Source organism: Condylura cristata, unplaced genomic scaffold (assembly GCF_000260355.1).
Source record: "Condylura cristata isolate star-nosed mole 26May11 unplaced genomic scaffold, ConCri1.0 scaffold00004, whole genome shotgun sequence".
NCBI lineage: Eukaryota > Metazoa > Chordata > Mammalia > Eulipotyphla > Talpidae > Condylura > Condylura cristata.
In genome coordinates this window covers 26384027-26404142 of record NW_004567105.1, presented here as the reverse complement: position 1 = coordinate 26404142, position 20116 = coordinate 26384027, and the positions used below count along the sequence as shown (strand labels likewise).

At 34.6% G+C, this 20116-nt stretch overlaps 1 protein-coding gene across 2 annotated transcripts in view; it reads left to right on the top strand.

The window, feature by feature from the left end:
* The window catches only part of NAV3 (neuron navigator 3), a 263498-nt gene that overhangs the window by 96037 nt on the left and 147345 nt on the right, over positions 1 to 20116 (top strand). For both annotated transcript variants that reach the window (XM_004675863.2, XM_004675862.2), the window contains exons 6-8: positions 4658 to 4726; positions 7816 to 7955; positions 17231 to 18257. In XM_004675863.2, coding sequence (XP_004675920.1) covers positions 4658 to 4726; positions 7816 to 7955; positions 17231 to 18257 — 1236 coding nt within the window. The remainder of the gene's footprint in view (positions 1 to 4657; positions 4727 to 7815; positions 7956 to 17230; positions 18258 to 20116) is intronic.

Below are 20116 nucleotides of genomic sequence, written 5' to 3'. Positions count from 1 at the left end.
AGTATCTATATATATTTACCATTTAAAAAACCCTAATCTTATGTCTTCAATTTCTTATTTATTCACTTATTCAAATTCAAAATCACTTATATACTTGGTGAGAGAACCATCATAAAATGACCATGAAGAGATCTTTAGTTCTACTCTAAAGGTAGGTTTACACACTCCTAAATATCCATCTTCCTAGTATTTCCTTTTACTTTATCTTTTGACTAGTGAGCTCACTTCTTTTTGTAGCTTATACCGGGGATATTCAGTATATTTTCCCTGCACCCTGCTTCTGTGAAACTGTGCTGTGTAATCCATGCTAGGAGCCATCCTGGTTTTCTCCTTTTCTTCACTCCCTGTGTCCCTGTAACTTCTCTCCATAGTAGTGACTTTAGATGCATTGGTGGTGGGTGTGGTATGGTTACACACACCTGAAGAGGTGTGATCCTACCTCTAAACCAAACAGTGCTGTAAACCAACATTATCTAAATTTAAAACACACAAGTTAAAAAAAATAAAAGAAAGTTAAGTAAAATTAAGATTTCTAGAAATAGGAGGTTATCAACAGTATCTGAAACAACAGTGAGATAGATGGAGGCAATGCTTGAAATGTTTAGATTATGCTGTTTATTTTTGAAAACTTTTAAGTTTTTTTCCCTTCAAGTTTGGACATGTGTAGCTGTCCTGTAGAGCATACTTTTTTTTTTTAATTTTTAATATGCATAGGAATTACCTTGGGATCCTGTTAAAATGTGGATTCTGATTCAGTAGGTCTCAGATGAGACTTGAAATGTAGTAACGACTCAACAGATCTCTGTGGAAGCCAATTTTGTTGATCTGTATAGACAGCATTTGGAGTAACAATGCTCTGGTGGTTAATAAAATGCGTAATCTCAACTCAGGATCTGTTTACTTTGAGAAACATTTCTTTCTTTACAATAAATGAGTAGTATAGTTCCACATGGGAATTTGCATTGAAGCTGGATTAGAAAGTTTTGACAGTTTGGATCCTGCTGTGTATTGAACACCAGATGAGTTTCATCTTTTTTATTGACTGTCTTTAGTTTCTTCCTCTTCCTTTGTATGTTAGGGAAAATGGAAAGAATTCCCTTGATATTCTGCTTTATCAAATCAAGGAGCAGATATTTCCTTTAGTAGAACCCACAGTGAGTCTCAAAGTACTTTATTTCTCTTATGCTTTTCATGCTGATTCTTTTTTCTACTCCGCTTGTCGGAGTCTCATTTGACAACAAAAATGCCATCTTCAATCCAGAGGTCTGGAAATCCTTAGTTCACTGGTGGTATTTATTACCACTTGCCCCAGGGCTGTATCTGCTTGTCTCTTGTGTCTGTTTTACTAAAAAACTGAATTGGCTATATCTGCTCACCTGCAGGCTCTGTTGCAAGTGTGCTTGTTTATCTGAAACTTGGAAGCAGTATTATAAGCACTGTGGGAAAAAAGCTTTTCTGCTGGCCAGGGAGGCAGAACCAGATAAAAAATTAAGAAAAAGTAGCTAGTGGTGTAATGGGAAATGGTGGTTGGGATGAAGATTGAATTAGCGTGAAAAACATGGAAATTCAAGAACATGGTTACCAATGACTGGTATTGATTCCTTATCTGCATTAAACAAAAGGAAAATGGTAATTGTTAATTGTTGAGGTCTTAAGTGTACAGCACTAAAATAAAATGGTGACTTTGTAAAGAAATAAAATAATAGAAGATCTGATGAGGACTTGGGGGATTAAGAAGGAAAATAGTGAGTTTAACGTGGTGATTTGGAAGTCAGGGAAATTCTCAAATGTTTTCTTCAGTTGCTATTGATGGTGATGGATATGCTGCAGTATTAATTCCAGCTTCTTGTGGATTTTACTTGAAATATTAGGTGTGAAGCAGATAACTAAGTGAAAGGAGATATGCTTCTCTTTATGGAAAGAAGACATATAAACTGCCATGCTTTTAATTTTTTTTAAAGATTTATTTATTTGTGCATACAGAACTGGGGTACAGGCCAGAGGCTCAGGGGCGGTGAGAGGCTTCACCAGAGACAGAGTGGGGAACAGAACAGGCAGATCGACGAAGTACACTGCTGAGGGGAGCAGCGGGAGGGTCAGGAGAGGTCTGCCACACCATGTGGTCACCTCCAGAGCAGGTGGGAATCGAACTCATGCGGAAGCGGCTTTAGATTCTCAATGCTGTGCTTTAACCCGTTGCGCCACCAGGGAGGGCCCGCCCTGCTTTTAATTTTTATCTAGTATAAGAAAAAGAACATGTGCTTGAATTATTGGTGGGCAGATCAGGTTAGTTTATTTATATGAGACTCTATGAAAGAGATCTTCAGAAGGCCAGAAGGTACATGATGATCAACTACAAGATGTTAAATGGTAGTGCAAATTGGAAAAAAAACAAAAACAAAAACAAAAAAACCTCATTTTTCCCCCAAATAACAGTTTTCATTTACAAGGGAAGTGGACAACAGTCAAGTTTGAGGGAATAATATATGTGGGCATGGTAACTGTAGACAAAAGTAGCATATTTTCTCCTAGTAAATTGGAAAACACATATGGAACATATAGCTACATTGATTTTGGCAAAGTCAGTTAGCATCTCTAGATTTTGTTATTCTTTTCCCACTTCTATGTAAGTGGGCCAAGTAGGAATCATGGTCCTTCTTTAAAATCATGAAGGAAAAAACAATGAGGTGACTTCAATCCTGAAAGGAAAGTACGTTGTTTCGCTGTCATCTCTCCTGATAATATTTGCGTTGTTTGAAGAGTTTAGGATAAAACATAGCAGTGAAACTTAGGTAGATCTCTTGTTCTTGGATTAACAAAGGTTTTTCTTCTTTAAGGATGCTTTTATTTTTCAATTGAAAGTTTAAATTAAGATCCTATTTTATAGATGTACTTTGGTTTTTATTTTATGATTAGCCCTGTAATTATTATTACAGCTGTGCCTAGCTTCATCAGTGTCCCACATAGTTGCAAATAGAATGTATGATATATAAACATGTATAATGCATACATGCCAGCTGTGAAAAATGTTTCAGGAGCCTGGAAAGCCCCCAAGATATAAAGCTTTATTCCTCTTTTAACCAGTTACTTTTATGAGCCTGTGTATTTCTATCACAGGCCAGTGTAATAGAGTAAAATTAAACATAGGAAACATGTCTGCATCCCCAAAGAATCATCCCTTGACTAATATACCCTTTGCTTGGCAGCAAAGCAAGTAGCTCAGCTGGCAGCAGGGATATCCAAGTGACCCATCCTACCCTGATTCCACCCCCAACCCATGCTTTTCCTGCTTTCTTGTAACTGTGTGTAGGACAACTGGGCTCATGTAGAGTCATTGCAAGTCATCTGAAAAATGATTTCCCCATTCAACATCAGCCCATGGCTCTTACAGGGTGTGTGAAATGTGTTTGAAGTCAGTGGGTCTGACCTGTCTTTCAGAACACTGCTTCCAGAATCCTTAGTCAACTCTAGCTTGAAACACAAATTTCTGTTTTGTTCATATTTACTGAAGAACCAACTATAGCTAAATCCTTCAAGGCATGGTTAAAATGACTCTTTCTTGTGTGTGTTTGATCGAATATTTTGATTTGAGTTAAAGCACAAATATTCATTTTGTTTATATAAAAGTACTGATCTTTAAATTATGGTGTAGTTTGTATGTTTTTTTATTTTTTTAAATATTGTGTGTTTTTGCTCAAAGAATTTGATTAAAAATATCAATAAGAACTGTAATTCAATAATGCCCAGAAATCTTCTTTAATAGTTATTCAATTTGGTTTTGAGCATTTAAAGCCACTTTAGTTTCAATTTTGCATAGACCTAATTTTTAAAAATTGTCTTATTTACTTCATTTAAAAAAAAAAAACTTATTTATGCATACAAGAACTGGGGTGCAGGCTAGGGGTAAGAAGTTTCATCAGAGACCAAGTTGGGGAGTAGAACAGATAGATCTATTGATATACACTGCTGACAGTAGCAGCAGGCAGTCAGGAGACTTTTGCTGAGCCATGTGGGTCATTTTCGTGGTTGGGGATCAAATTCATATTGCAGTGGCTGCAGATAACTTCATAATGTAGTGCTTTAACCCCTTGCACCACCCAGTAAGTCCCTTGTTTACTTCTTAAAACATTGTATGGAAGACTAGAGGTTAACAATAAATTACTAGACAGAAATTAAATATTTTAATCACTTGGCTTTTAAAATAACATTTACATTAATGATCAAAACAAAGAGTTTAATAAAAAATGACTTTTCTCTCAAACTTATTTTTTTCATTTTTAACTTTTTGAGTGATCTTTCTGTCATATAAGTCAAACAAACTTTTCAGAAGTTATCATAAGCTTTTACAAATACTGAATTTTTGTAAAATGAAACAGTACTATTAAAATAATATTAAGAATATCACACAGACGTAATTTTAAAACTAGTGATGACACATTTTATAACAAGGGGTACATTGCATTATTTCATAGTGTGTTCATAGTCAAAGGTCATGGTGTATGTTGTTATCATACTTTTCTAATTAATTTGTTCTTTATACATGTTTATACATGTTCCAATTGCATTTCATGTACTCATAGTTTTCTTATAAGTTTGTGCTTTCTTTCTGTGTTCAAAGAATCTCTTTAATTCAATTTCTCTGTTTCTCCTCATACAGTCTGGCAGCCAGATATGCAACTCAGTCTAATCACAGTGGAATTGCAACCAGTCAAAAAAAGCCTACTAGGTCAGTTAATATCTCTAATTTATTGTTTATTAGTGAAATACGGTAAATGCCCAGTGATATTTTGTCCTATCATTCTAAATTTTTTCAAAAATAAGACATATCTGGATAAAAAATTTGGGAACACTGAACTCTTCCAAGCAAATTTTCATACACAGTCCTGCAGATAAGCATGTTTGTGCTAGTTTGTTAATGAATTTTGATTTCTATTTTAGTTTTATTATTTTATTTTATATATATATACACATATATACATACATATATATATATATATATATATATATATATGTATGTATGTATGTATGTATATAGTGCTATGACTGGGCTAAAGTTTAGGTTATAACCTAGAGAAAGTGAAGTAAAAAATGACCTTGAAGACCCCTTTTTTCCATCTCAGAGGATCTGGAAGTTATGTAAATCTGTTGTTTTCTTTTTGAGTTATGCCTGTATTAGCTATACATATTTTGGAGCAGAATTGAGAAACACTGGCAGATTTTTGTGGAGAAGTTAGTACTCGGTCAGCCTGAACTGCTCTTTTATCTGAAATGATGTAAATATTTTCTTTCTTATGACATGTATTTTAAAGACAGTCTGTTGTAATAAATTATAGTACATTATGTACTGTTTGGAAAATTCTGGTATACAAAAATGAGTGGATACTGTTTGATTTTTTTCTTAATGTTAAGTTATTGAAGACAGGATGTTCGTATGGAACAGCAAAGTGAAGCCACAGCAAATGTGTTTTGTATCCCTGAGTCTTATGTGCTTATGTGTGCCACCTCACTAGGAAACTATCTCAGGGTGGCTATTAGTCATGGCTCTATCAATGTATCATATTATACAATGTTGACCACAGAGATTGCTTACTTATGATGCATTAACTTAAGGTATGTACTTTCCCCCTGGTGTTGCTTTTCAAAATTAGGTTCATTTCTATAATAGTTCAGATGATTCTGGAGTTAGAAATTAAAGGACATTTAATTAAAAATTAGAAGAAATGAGATAAATTAGGATGTGCAAAGAACAGTGACCTGCCATGTACAGTAAGCACTTTTTATTACCACTTCAAAGACTGATGCACATAAAATACATTTTAAGTACTTTGATTTAATCGAACATCTCTCTTTTTGGCTTCATTTTTATTTCTCCTTTTTATTACTTTGAAGAATGATCTGGCATTCTGGCTGCCTGTCAAATTAGGGTAATGAGAAGAGCAAATGGATTTTTTAATTTGTTTTAAGTTGCTCTTCTGAGAACTAAAGATCATTTGCTTTCATGGGTCACAGTAAAGATTAAAATGCATTTTAATTGCTTTTTAAGAAACAGGTCAAGTTTCATTGCAAGCAGGGCAAGTTTTGTGACAAACTTTGTTTATACACGTAAGTCTGGAATGAACTTGCTGGGTCTATGACTGTGTATACAGGAATAGTTCTCAGATGTACTATGAGCAAGACATTTGGCCAAGTTAATTATTTGAGTTCTTTCTTAAGAGTGTAATTGCTGGTACTTTAAATTCCCGTTGTCTGTGGTTATTGTGCTATACTTACAAGCTCTCTAGCTCCATTTGAGCAAAAGTGAAATGCTGGAATCCTTTGGAAAAGAGTCTAATATTGAGCATGATACCAGATGAAGAGACAGTTTATCAGCCAAGATGCAATTGGCATTTTGAAATTAATAATTCCAAGAAATAAACCTCTGTTTAAAAACTGATATTTGTGTTTCCCTGATACTCATTTCATTCTGTGATATTTTGTTAATAGTTTAAAAGTACTTATGTTATTTAAGAGTTTGATTTTTGAATAGTTTGGAAATAACATTGGGCACCTATATGTCAAAACATTCCTTTAAAGAAATGTAAAAGAAACAGTAAAATAGTCAACACTGCATCTATATGTTTGAAAGTATTGTTCATTTTCTTTCTTGTTTATATTTTAAAATAGAAACTCTCAAGCAGTACACAGTGATTTCACATGGTGGCAGCAAATCCTACTCTAGAAGCTGCAACCTTTAAAATCATGTTGTAAAATATGTCAAAATGCTAACATTAATTCTCAATTTCTAATTTTTAATTTATGTGTTGAGTTTATTATCAATATATACTATACATTAGTTTATTTTAAAAAAAGAATGACTTTACCTTCAGTGTTTAAACAGTAACTGATACTTGAAACTTGAATATGGAAAATGTAAAAGAGTAAAATAAATGATCCATATTAGTTTTAATTATAGTGCCATTAAGATAACCAAAGATTATAGTCTCCCGTTGAACTTCTTTGGCTTTAAAATAGTCTGTATCTGCTTCTTGATCTGGTCTTTCGCACTGAGAGTAGCTGAAGCTACTGTCACAGTGGGTGCATTTGAAGTTGTTTTACTCACAGCTTGTCTTCTCTGAGACATGCATCCTTCCTTGTTATATTGCCTCTGTGTCAGTTGATCACATCTGTCATGCCCACTAAGCACAGAGTGCTTACTTTATTTAGACAAGAATGTTTTTTTATCTGTGTAATACAGATCAGTCAAATCTGAATTAATTCATGATTTTGATCCCCATACCATGTTTGAGCAGAACTAATCAGTTTAGAGTTCAGTGAGCGCTTGCTGTTTCCAGTTTGTCCAGTCACCTTGCTTTCTTCTTGTCATTAATGAATGTACCAGTTGGCAGGATAAAAACAAATATCCCATCATTGAAAAGAAAAACTTAACTACTGCAGTTAGCTGATTAACATACTAGACATAGTAAAGTGCTATTATTTCCTTTGCCGTTCATGTAATTGTTACAGTGCTTTTACATGGAAGTGTTCTTCCTCCGTCTGTGGTAAGTATGGCTATTTAGATTCAAGGTTACTTTATTTCTAATAGTTCCACATCATTAGTGTATTTTGGGGGGATATTTATTGAAAAGTGAAATGACACCTGAAGATACTCAACCCTTGTTTTTAACTAGTCATTTGTTCCTTAAGCCATTATTTCCTGGTAAATAATTTTACAACATCATATATTGATTTGTGATTAACTCTTCTCTGCTCGGAGCCTTCTGCTCCTACCTTTGCGTAGTGTACAGTAATGATGTAATTTTTCTTATACTATTTCAGGCTTCCAGGGCCCTCTAGGGTGCCAGCTCCAGGCAGCAGCAGCAAAGTCCAAGGAGCCTCTAATTTAAATAGGAGAAGTCAGAGCTTTAACAGCATTGACAAAAACAAGCCTCCAAATTATGCAAATGGCAATGAAAAAGGTAAGTGTTCCACTACTACATCATTATGTCATAAATCTAACCTGAGTCTGGTAAATTATATGCTAAAGTCTAGTATTTGAACAGTGTTAAAGCTCTTGGAATTAAATTACTATCATTGGAGTTTTCTTCTTTTCTAATCATCCACTCCTGTATTCTAGCTTTCTTTAGGACTCTTCTTATCTGAAGAACATATACAGAAAAATAAGTTTATTTTAAAATGGTGAATTATATACCCAGGTACAAAATTTGGTTCTCTAAAAATATTCCTCCCCTCTGTAGATAAGTAGCATTTTCTTTTGTTTCTCTAGTTTCACAAAAATTACCCTGTAATTTTAAAGCTGTACCCAATTTATTTGAATCCTTAATGTCAGTTAACATATAAATAAATGCCAGTGTTTTGGGAACTTAAGGTTGGAACATCAGAAATTGAGACATAATTATGAAGCTATTTAATCTTTTAGGCAGTAGGACACAAACATTATGACCTTAGTTTTCCCTGAAGAGAGACATCATTTACATTCTTTCATTTTTTGCTACACTTACTTGCATGGTTATAGGCAGTTTAACTGTGTGAGAAGGAACAAGGGTGGCCCTCTGAATTTTCAGTACTGTTCTAAATTTCTCTTCATTATATTCAGCTCCACATGTAACATAATAAGCACTTAAAAATGATAAGTATATTTATATAGTAGAACTGTCCATGAAGTTGATTTGACTAATTCAAACACATAGAAACATTTTGTTCACATCAATTCACTTTCAATTGTTTCACATACAGATAATCTGATTACATAAATTTCTCTTGTTCAGACGTGACTGGACAGAGGTAATTATGACTAAAACATTCTGGTGAAAATTTCCCACCTTTTAAAGCAAATGAGAATGCCTAAAAACAGCTGAAAGCAGATCAGTATGTCTTGATCTCAGTACAGATTCCCAGTTCTTGAGGTGGATGAAAGAAGAAAACTAAAGTGTATATTTGGAAGTTAGAAGTTTATATTTTAAATGCAGAATAAAATTTAAGAACATTCTCTCTCCTTTTGGAACTTTCCTATTAAGGAATATACAGGTTCTTCAGGTGCCATGAATGGTAGGGGCAATTCAGTACGCTTTGACACAGGGATGTGTGAATGGTCCGCTCAGTGTCAAATTTATCTTCTTGATAACACAGCTATGTATTTTTGCAAGAACATTGGCAAAGAGAACTTTGCCTGAGAAATGTTTTAGATGATCTAATTCTTTTACATCATCAGGTATTTGAATTGCCCCGTCATGTGACATACTTTTGTTTATTTCTGGTGTAAAAAATAAAAACCCCAAACTAGGCAGTATTCATATTTTTCCAATGCCATAGGCCTCTCTCCTCTACATGTAGAAAGTAGCACTAATTAGAAAATATTGTAGCATTATATACAATCACCACAAGGTGGAGACAGATAATGTACATTCTGATTTTGACCCTAGAAGCATATTTCCTTATGTTCATCTCTATAGTCAAAGATAAGAGTTATTACAGGCATTAAGTGCCTGTAACCTGCCAATAATAACTTAAGAATGAATTGCATCCCATGATTTAGTACAATCATCTGGAATTCCTTTTACATGATAATGTGGTATTTTATAACATGAGATCACACATATATGTCAGTATATCCCATATCAATGTTTCTGAATTAATCATTGTGTCATACTATTTTATATTTCCAAAAGCATTCTCTTAGATCATCAGAGAAAACAAAATAATGGTAAATATTACATATGAAGCAATTTATAATTTATGTCTTAGTCTTTCCAGTAGTTCCTCTTCCTGGGCGTTTTCTTTGGGAGTGGGGGCAGGGACAGGGATATTTGATTTAAACTTTTTGGCAGAGGTGTTTGTAGTGGCAGTATAGGATATCAAAATATAAGATTTTATGTGCTCACAAACTGATCTTTGTCACAGAGGCCTGGGCAAGTAAACTGAAATTAAGTAGGAATTTTTAATGGTTATAGTATTGCAATGAAAGAATTCACAAATTACTGGCAAGTATTCTAATTATAACTTCTATTTCTTTTGAATAATTATAGCATTTAAATTTAATAAATTAAGACACTATGCTGGAAAGATTTACCAAATTATCTGTAATGTGCTTCCTGAATAGTTTCTAAGTGGAAATAGGCTTTTTCCTTACTTTAACAAGTATTAGATGATGATCATATGAATCAATTGAAGAATTTCTAGAATTTGTAATGGTAGGGTTCTAGCCACAAAACAATTTCATTTCTCTGTTTAACAACATACTGTGGAAAACAGGTTTTCAAGGTTTATAAAAATAACTAATATGAAAATTGTCTAACTTTAAAGTGAGAGGAAATCACAAACTAAATTTCAAAAAATAAATGTAATATTTTAACAATAATGCACTTCAAAAATATAGTGTGTTCATTTTGCCATTTTTCCAAATGAATTATGCTCTCTGTGAACAAGTCATCGATTATCACCTGAGAAAAGACTGAAATGGAAATGATCTTATAATAGACACCAACACCCTTCTTCCCTTCTGTTGAATGGAATGTGGGACCAAATTTTAGAACAAATGCTGAAATGAAGATAGCATTGTTTATAGAGAAGCAATTCATTCGAGAGTTGAAGTTTCTTTTCTTGATTGCTATTCAGAAGCTTGCAATAAATAATATGTTGTGATACCAGTATTTATCAGTTTGCCTTTAAATATCCTTTGAGAATAGTCCACACAGATAATGCTTTAAAGAAAAGCAGGGAACTGTTCATGGAAAGCAGGGATCTTATGAAGATGATGCCCTGGTACATGAGGACACACATTTCATATACCTGAAACAAATTATCTTAACAATGAATCATTCTGGCTTTATATGATACTGCTGATAAATATTTAAAAGGCTAAGCAATTGAGCATTGTATGTATGGTAAATATCCCTAGCTTTATTTAGAATTCAGTTTTTAAATTATGATCTGTAAGTACTTACGTGATAGAGTTCATTAGCAGAGTTGTTTTTAGATGTTGCTAAGAAACATGCCACAGCACCATTGGGCATACAACCATTTTTTTATTTTCTCTTCCATGTGATGCTGATGTTATGCTTGTACATTAACTAAAAAGGATATTACCTTTCTGATTTCCTGGGTCTAATGATGTTTCTTCAGTGTAACTTCATTTACATTCAACATGGTTAATAAGATCATTAGCCATATTTCATCTGAACATTTTTAAAGCTCTAAGTTTTAATGTAAATTTTGCATTAGAATTGGAATTTTAATTGCTAAAACACAGATATCTAGTTCTTAAGTACCTTGTTTTTCAAATTACTCTGAAATTACCATGGAATCAAAGAACTGAAGTATTTATTTTTTAGGCCATCCTAGTAAGTTTTACTTATCATATTGCTTTGCTGTTGATTTAATTATGTGCTCCTTTGCTTCATTTCTCTAATACTTAAACCAGCCTAAAATAAAATAATCACACATTTTAGGTTGATCTTAGGGATTTTCATGTGGTAATAGAATTAGACACATGCCATGTAATATGGCTCAATAGACTTAGTTGTAGATGTTGTTCCCTCAGATATACAAGTACACATCTTGAAGTCAAAACACATTAGATATGCCTGTACATAAATTATATACTTTAGAAAAACCTAGCTGGTAAATGGAAGCTTCCTTAAATTTTACAGCATTCCACAGAGTGGCACTCTAAGATTGCAAATGGTACAATGTGAGCTTGTGCAGAATGACCAGTGGTGGTAGAAGCCCTGCAGTCCCATTCCATGTTTCTGTTGTATCATCATACACGTGGTGCTTGAGGTGTTTCACAAACAAATTTCTATGGAAGACGATGTGGTAATATGAATAAGGAGGGAACCAGTGGGGCAACAAGACATATATATATATATATATATATATATATATATACATATACATATACATACATATACATATATATATAGATAGATAGATAGATAGATAGATAGATTTGAATGCTACTCTTTCCTTTTTTACTTCTTTAAATGATAAACAAATATTTTGGTATATTATTGTAAAGTGACAGCTTAAATTATTTCCGAACAAATTACCATGGTCACATTACTTAATTATGTCCTTCCTTCTGTAATGATCTGAAATTGGCCAATATGCAGCCAGAACCACATGTATCTCTGAATATCATGCCTCTACACAGTGGATACTTCAAAAATACTGGTGCACTTGCCATCACTGTTTTACATGTGTATTTTTGAGTTGAGAGCTGGTTTGCTTTCATCTGCATAGCAACATACTATTCAATGAAGTTGAAGAAAGAGGTTGAGGATGTTATGTATTTCCTTTCAGAAGCTAAAAGAGGCTATTGGCAACATGGTGAAGCTCTACCTCTATCTGAAATTCTGGAAAAAATGTGCTTACTTAACCTCACATGCACCTGGTGTGGCTGGCACATTCACCTCCATGTATTAATTACAGAACTAAATTGGCATTTTTCCCAGGTCATCAGTATTATTCTTTTACTTCCTTTTTTTTTTTTTTCAGAGTGAAATGGCTAAAAATGAACCTTGGGAATTCAGATATTTTCTAAACAGGAATTAAATCTTTTCTTAACTCAGAAGGATAGCAAAGTAGGATGCCCAAAGAGAAAATATATAGTTTACTGAGTAGAAAGCATTTGTTAAAGGCTTTCTCTATTTATGTTCTGTTCACTGATAAAGAAATAAAATGATGCTCATGGTCTACCTAATTCAGTTTCTATCTTTTGACAAACATGTGTCTTCCTGGAGAGCAGAATTTCTGGTAACATGGAAATAACATGGAAAAGAGAGAGTCAGAGCCTCCCAATTAGATGTCAGCTAAACTCAAGTTCCATTTTTGACGCTGCCTTTTCTATTTTGCTGTATATGTGATTTGAAATTAGTTACTTTCTCTTCACAAGAGCAACCATAACTATATTGCAGATTTTTAGTGGTTTATATGAAATACCGTGTTTGAAAACAATTAAATGTGATTCCATGCATTAAAATACTTAGAAAAAAAGAAGCAGCTGATATTATTTCAGTTGGAGACAAGCTGGTAATAGTGGATGTGGAAGAAGAAAGAGAGGGAAAGAGAAGGGCAGTAGATAATTCTCACTGGGGTACAGGACAAGAAGTAGGGCTGTAGATAGAGATAAGTCCTGCAAATACAAGCTACCGATTCTCTGCAAGAATGCCTCTTACTATGTACGCTAGACATCTGTTCTATTCCCCATGCCCAGATAACAACTCATTCATAGTCAAAAGCTGAGTAATCAACATCTGGTAATCTATCAGTAGAACCAGGCTACTTAATATTGAAAATATAAATGACAAAGACTGGCAGCACCACTCTGTAGGAAGTGTAAGTGCTGCCATTTCAGGCACTGTGATTGTGCAACCTTTATTGTGAGGATCCAATGAGACTCATTATTCCAATCTCTTCCTGATGTTTAATGACCTATGTTTTGTCCTCTTAATGAAACCTGAAAAACTTCATTGCTGCTCTATAGAGACAGGCTGGGGACAGATTAGGAGGTGAGCTTAGAGAAGCATCTTATATGTGTGTAATGGTCTGAGGAGGATTTTACAGCTGTTGCTGTGACTGTGGGTTGTAGGTGAATGTCATAATTTGGAGTCCCTTCTGTCTCCTTTTCTGTCCCTGACTCTTAACCTGGTTATAGATACATGAAAATACACATAGATGGCTAAAATGATGCATTAAAAGATTTCAGGAAAGCCTTATGATCTTGGTTTATTTTTAGTGCTCACTAACCATCAATGCCAAACATCTAGATGAATTTGGAGTTGGCATAGATTCTGAAAGCTCAATGTCTAGAATATTAATGCAGTACAGCTATGAAACACTGAACCTATTTAGCTAATTTTGAAACTGTCATAAAAACAACTCTTTAAAATTGTGGGTTCTCCCTGGTGGCACAAGGGATTAAGCACAGCATTATGAGGCTGTCCACAGCCACTACAGCACAAGTTCGATCCCTGACCAAAGAGCTGACCCCGCTGCTCCCCTCAGCAGTATACTTCAATCTGCCTGTTCTGTTCCCCACTCTGTCTCTGGTCAATCTTTTCAACCTCAGCACTTCTGGCCTGTACTCCATCTCTCGTATGCATAACTAAATAAATCTTAAAAAAAAAAAACAAAACTTTTTTTTTTTTTAAATTGATAGTTGGCAACTGCCATTATTTCTGCATCTGTTCAACCTTTTCTACCTCAAAACACAGTCTGTGACCAGCAACAATGACATCATCTGAAAACTGATTAGAAATGCACAATTTCAGAATCTCCTGCAGATCCGCTAAATCACAATGGGATGTGCATCAGTAGGAACCCATATAAATTATGTTCATGATAAAGTTTGAAAACCACTGTTTAAACACCATGTAAACATTCTCATGCAATTACAGAGGTTGGGCTATAAACTTATATAATGTACAATCAAATCCTACCTGCACCTCAAGCTATGCACCATTGAATAAGTTGTTTAGGCTCTCAAGTGACCATCTCTTCAAACTTGGGGTGGAAATAGGAGCCCTCCTACCTCATCAGGTTATGTGAACACTGATATGATATGATACAGGTAATGAATTTAAAGTGATGTGCCCACTAACACTATTATTTTATAGCAATTATTATTATTATTTTAAGATTTATTTATTTATTCATACAGAACTGGGGTACAGGCCAGAGATGCAGAGGGTGAGAGGATTCACCAGAGACAGAGTAGGGTACAGAACAGGCAGAACGACGAAGTACACTGCTGAGGGGAGCAGTGGGTGGGTCAGGAGAGGTCTGCCGCAACATGTGGATCTCCGCCAGGGCAGGCGGGGATCGAACTCATGCGGAAGTGACTTAAGCTTCTTTGTGCAGTGCTTTAACCCGCTGCGCCACCAGGGAGGGCCTGCAATTATTATTTTCATTGTAGACAATTAAACACTTAAAATAATATTTTCATTGTAAATTAATAAATCCCACAAATAACGTTTGAGTTCAGTATAAGAAAATGAAAAGGTCATCATGTTCTTCACAATACTCAGTTTGGTTTTTGAGGCACTATGTTTCTCTCCAATTATGTTGTTTTTTAAGTTCTATAAAAAAATGTACTTAAGTAGAATAAAATGCCACCATCTTTCTCCTGCCTCCTGTTACATTTCTCCTTTAGCTTATCTGTCTTGATCTTATTTATTACTGCACTACCCTCTGTGCAACTCTCTTCCATTTTTTACTATCTCACATTCATTGACATTTAATATATATCATTCATCATTTATGAGTCTGACTTCTTTCCGCTGAGTAGATTATAAGGTATATTAGAATATCTTTCATAGCCACTCATTAAATATTATAACAATATTGTACCTATCCTAGTGTCCTATAGATTACAAAAACTGAATAGCATCAATTAATGTTAGTAGAAATAGTAAAATACAGTCATAAATGTGGGCAAAAATCAGTGAAATAGTGAGGTAATGTGTGAAATGCATTCACATGTACAAAATTCAATGAACTTAAGAAAATTATTTTTGTTTAGAGGGGTTTTTAGTTTCCAGTAAAATCAATAAAGAGATGTTTACTTGACTTAATTTTATTAAGGGCATCAAATGTTACTACTTACTAGATTTCTATGTTTAAGGAATAATATTATAATTAATGAAGCACTGAATTTATCCTTGTACATTTGAGAAAAAGGATAATATGGTAGTTGACAGAATTAACTGAGAACCTCAGATATGTTCAATTCTTAGTATTTTTCATCATATGCTTTAAAACTTAAGTATACTTTGTGGGCATTTTAACTTTTCAGTGAAGTGCTCCCTCTCTCTGAGTATTTATGTAATTTTAGATTTATTTTATTTAGTTGAGATAAGGAATTTTAGAATAGAATCAGAAGTCAATGTTTCTATACCAATTTGTTGAAGAAACATTTAATATAAAATACATTTGTCCACATTACTATTGCTAATATGAAATTCACAAATATGACGTTTTTTAGTTGTGTTTTTTTAAAGTTAAGCCTGACTAACACAAAAATTCACTTAACTGTTTAATCTCTTTTCCTATCTCTTTTTTCTTTTTTGTATGTCAATTTCCTCTTCTGAAAAATAGGTAAGACTAGTATTCTGTTCTAGTTAATTTAATTATATGTTGTTTGTCATATATTTTGGCATCTTTGAAGAAAATACTTAAAAGTATTTAGTATTTACATTTGTAAATATTAATAAAATTGAAGTCCAATTCATGAATATTATGAATATTTTATAAGGACATTTCTTATAAAATATTTCCATTAGGCATTTTACCAAAAATAGAATCTATTTGTCAATATTATTTTTAAAAGTACCAAATGGAACTCTTACATAGATATATAATTTAATTAGTTATCATTCCACTCCTAAAAAAGGAAGGAGGTATTTATGATCACTGTGACCAATGGTTTATGACCTGATCAGAATTATATATAAAAATATTTACTTTTATATTGAATTATTTTAATTGGCAAACTCAGCTCTTTTTTATTCTATTGCATGCAATAAAAACCTCATTTTCATTTAATTTTCTGTGGTCATAAATGTGACTTGTAATCAGGCCTTAACCATTGCTGGAAGGGTCCTATAAAATTCACATCACAATGAGTTATGAGTAGAAAGTAAGCAAACAGTAACACATTGTTAAGTACTTATATGGTATAAGTTTTTATTTTCTGATAGCCACCCATAAATTCAAATGTTTCATTTTTATACAAATAAGTAAAATAAAACAAAAATAAAAAAACATAATTCATAAAAAAACATTTAATCTGAAAACAATTAACATAAGCTCTGTATAGGTTAAAATGATTTTTTAATATTCATCATACATTATTATTATGAGACATTGTGGACTCTTTTACTGCTGTGAACAACAGCAGTGGTTGGAAAAAGTAGAACTGCTTATAGGAAGGTTAGTGCTTAGTCATCCTCAGATATCAATGACAGGCAAAGTTTGGGGGTAAGAATAACTTTAGACAGGAATAAAAAGCAAGTTTATTTTTTCATCTGAAAAAATAATGCTCAGAGACTCTGAATTTCTGATAGATGGTACAGAAAGCACCACATCATAGAAATGAGTGCTGTTGTATAGCTTGTCTCTTCAGGTCAGAGGAGAGAGATGTTTGCATTACTGTTCTTAGAAGTACTCTCTGGTATGATATAATGCTCGGTACTAATCAGAATTATCTTTATTTTGTGTTCTTAACAATGTCTAGATTCCGCCAAAGGACCTCAGCCATCTTCAGGTGTAAATGGTAACATGCAGCCCCCTGGCACCGCAGGGCAGCCCCCTGCCTCCGCCATCCCTTCCCCCAGTGCCAGCAAGCCCTGGCGCAGCAAGTCCATGAATGTCAAGCACAGCGCCACCTCCACCATGCTGACGGTAAAGCAGCCCAGCCCAGCCACCTCCCCGACTCCACCTGCAGACAGACTGAAGCCCCCTGTCTCGGAAGGGGTCAAGCCAGTTCCCTCGGGACAGAAATCCATGCTTGAAAAATTCAAGCTGGTCAATGCCCGGACTGCTTTACGGCCCCCACAGTCTCCCAGTTCAGGACCCAGTGACGGTGGGAAGGACGATGATGCCTTTTCTGAGTCTGGTGAAACGGAAGGATTTAGCAGTGGTCTGAATAGTGGTGGCTCGACAAACAGCAGCCCCAAAGTGTCACCTAAGTTAGCCCCTCCAAAAGCTGGAAGCAAAAATCTCAGCAATAAAAAGTCTTTGCTACAGCCAAAGGAAAAAGAGGAAAAGAACAGGGACAAAAATAAAGCTGGCACTGAAAAACCAGTGAAAGAAGAGAAGGATCAGGTGACCGAGACAGGTCCAAAAAAGACTTCTAAAATCGCCAGCTTGATCCCAAAGGGCAGCAAAGCAACGGCAGCCAAAAAGGAAAGTTTAATCCCATCTTCCAGCGGGATTCCAAAACCGGGCTCAAAGGCTCCTACAGCAAAGCAAACCATTTCACCTGGCAGCACAGCAGGCAAAGAGTCTGAAAAATTCAGGACTACCAAAGGAAGCCCCTCCCAGTCCTTACCTAAGCCCATAACGACTGAGAAAGCAAGCACATCCAATTGCCCTGCTACTTCGGAGGGAAGGGAAGCCAGCCAGGCTTCTCCCTTGGGCTCCTGTGCAGTGCCTGGGGCCCAGGGCACTGGGCAAGGCACAGGCAATGGTACTGTTCAGCTCCCCCAACAGCAGCAACACAGCCACCCGAACACCGCCACAGTGGCTCCATTCATTTATAGGTAAGGTGACCTCTGTTCAGCCGCAGTGTAAAGTTTTACACTGTGACATGTAGAGCAACAGGGAGACTGTTAGGCATTTCACACAGTCGTTTGGAAACAGCGTTTCATTCACAGGTAGAGGGATGTAGCCTTAAGTTTTTCTAGAGAAAGCAGCCACTTTGTTCTGGCCTTTCCCCCATGCGCCTCTTGAAGAAACACAGACTTTCAAAGTTAACCAGCTTGTTACTACTGAAGGCAAAATTGAACTCTGGTGTCTTGGTTGAGTTCCGCTGAGTCTATTACTGTCACTACTATTAATGGCACTATTATTATTAGTCCATTAGTATAGTTCTCAGCTTTATAGTTTAGCAATATTTTCATGAAAGTATTCTATAATGGTTAAAGGGTCAGGTTGTAGAATCAACAGATGTGAGTGCCCAGCCCTGATACTGCAAGCTACATGACTTGGGGCCAGTTAGTTGATCTAATCTTTTACTCTCATTTTCTTCAGTTGTCAAACAGCAATAAAAGTATCTGCCTTTTAAAGTTGGGAAGAATTGCAGAGGCGATGGATATAAAATATTTAATGTATATCCTAGCATGCTGTAAGTGTTCATTACATGAAGTTTTTAAGGCATCGCTTCCCCAACATATAATTTATGTCAGTGTTCCACAGACAAAAGTTTCTAGGTAGAAATAATAATCTATGTCGCTGTTTATTACATTTGTACTTTACTAATTTGTTTTCATATCAATTATTTTGGTATTTTATTTTAATTTAAAGATGGGCTAAGATTATATTACTTAGCTATATGTTGAATTTATTAAGTGTATTTTTTTTAAGTAAAACAAATGATTATCATGATACATTCCCCTTCAGTGAAAGCTTTTTGGTGGAAGGTGGATTTATATATTCAGGAAACCTAATATTCCTGGGGCACTTCATTTAAGTCTACTTATTCTGCCATTGGTAGCAGTAATTCATTTAAAATTTGTATTTGGATCAGATGGAAATCTATACTCCTTCTAACTCCAGGGTCCCTTTTTGACTAAGCAAAACTTAAGATAACAAAATATCATAACACGCATTGCAAAAAATAGGTTTTAAATATGTCATACTCAGCACACTTGTGGATTTCAAAATATGTTCTGTAAAACATCAATCATTTTAAGTCATCACAAATAGATTTCACAGGAAAGTGAAAATCTAAACAAAAGAATGTGTCTGCCAGTTAAGTCTTCTTTCTAGAAATAACAACTGGCTTTTAGAAAAGCAGTATGCAGTGGATATAAGATTAGTGGTTGCCTTTTGAAAATGTAGAACATTTAACTATAAAATAAAGGGAACAGTTAAGTTTATAGGTTAGAATGTGAATCACCTATATAATATTGGCAAGTTCTTGAACCTCTTTGAGCTTCTGTTTCCCACTTTAAAATGAAGATTATAAAGTGAGATAATGTAGCCATATAATTAGAAATATAACTGTAGAATTGGCTTGTTCCTCCAGTGGTTTAAAACAACAACAACAACAACAACAAAAACAGCATTTTGTGGTCTCAAGACTATCCCCCAAAGCCAGCTAGCTTGGGTTGGAACCTCAACATCATCAATGATTAGTCATGTAACCCATAGGTGACATATTTGAAAACTGAGTCTCAAATGGGAATTATAATAACAGAAGCTTCCCTGAAAAGGGTATTTTGTCTGTGAAATGACAATATTTATACAGGACTTAGAAGTATAAACACCACATTAATAAATGACATTCTCTAAACTTTAGTTTCTATTATGAGAAGTTTGGTTGGTACGAATGGTCATTTTAAAGACTGATAAAATAACCCCTATAATGTTTTCAGCACAGTCCGGTTGGAATTTAATG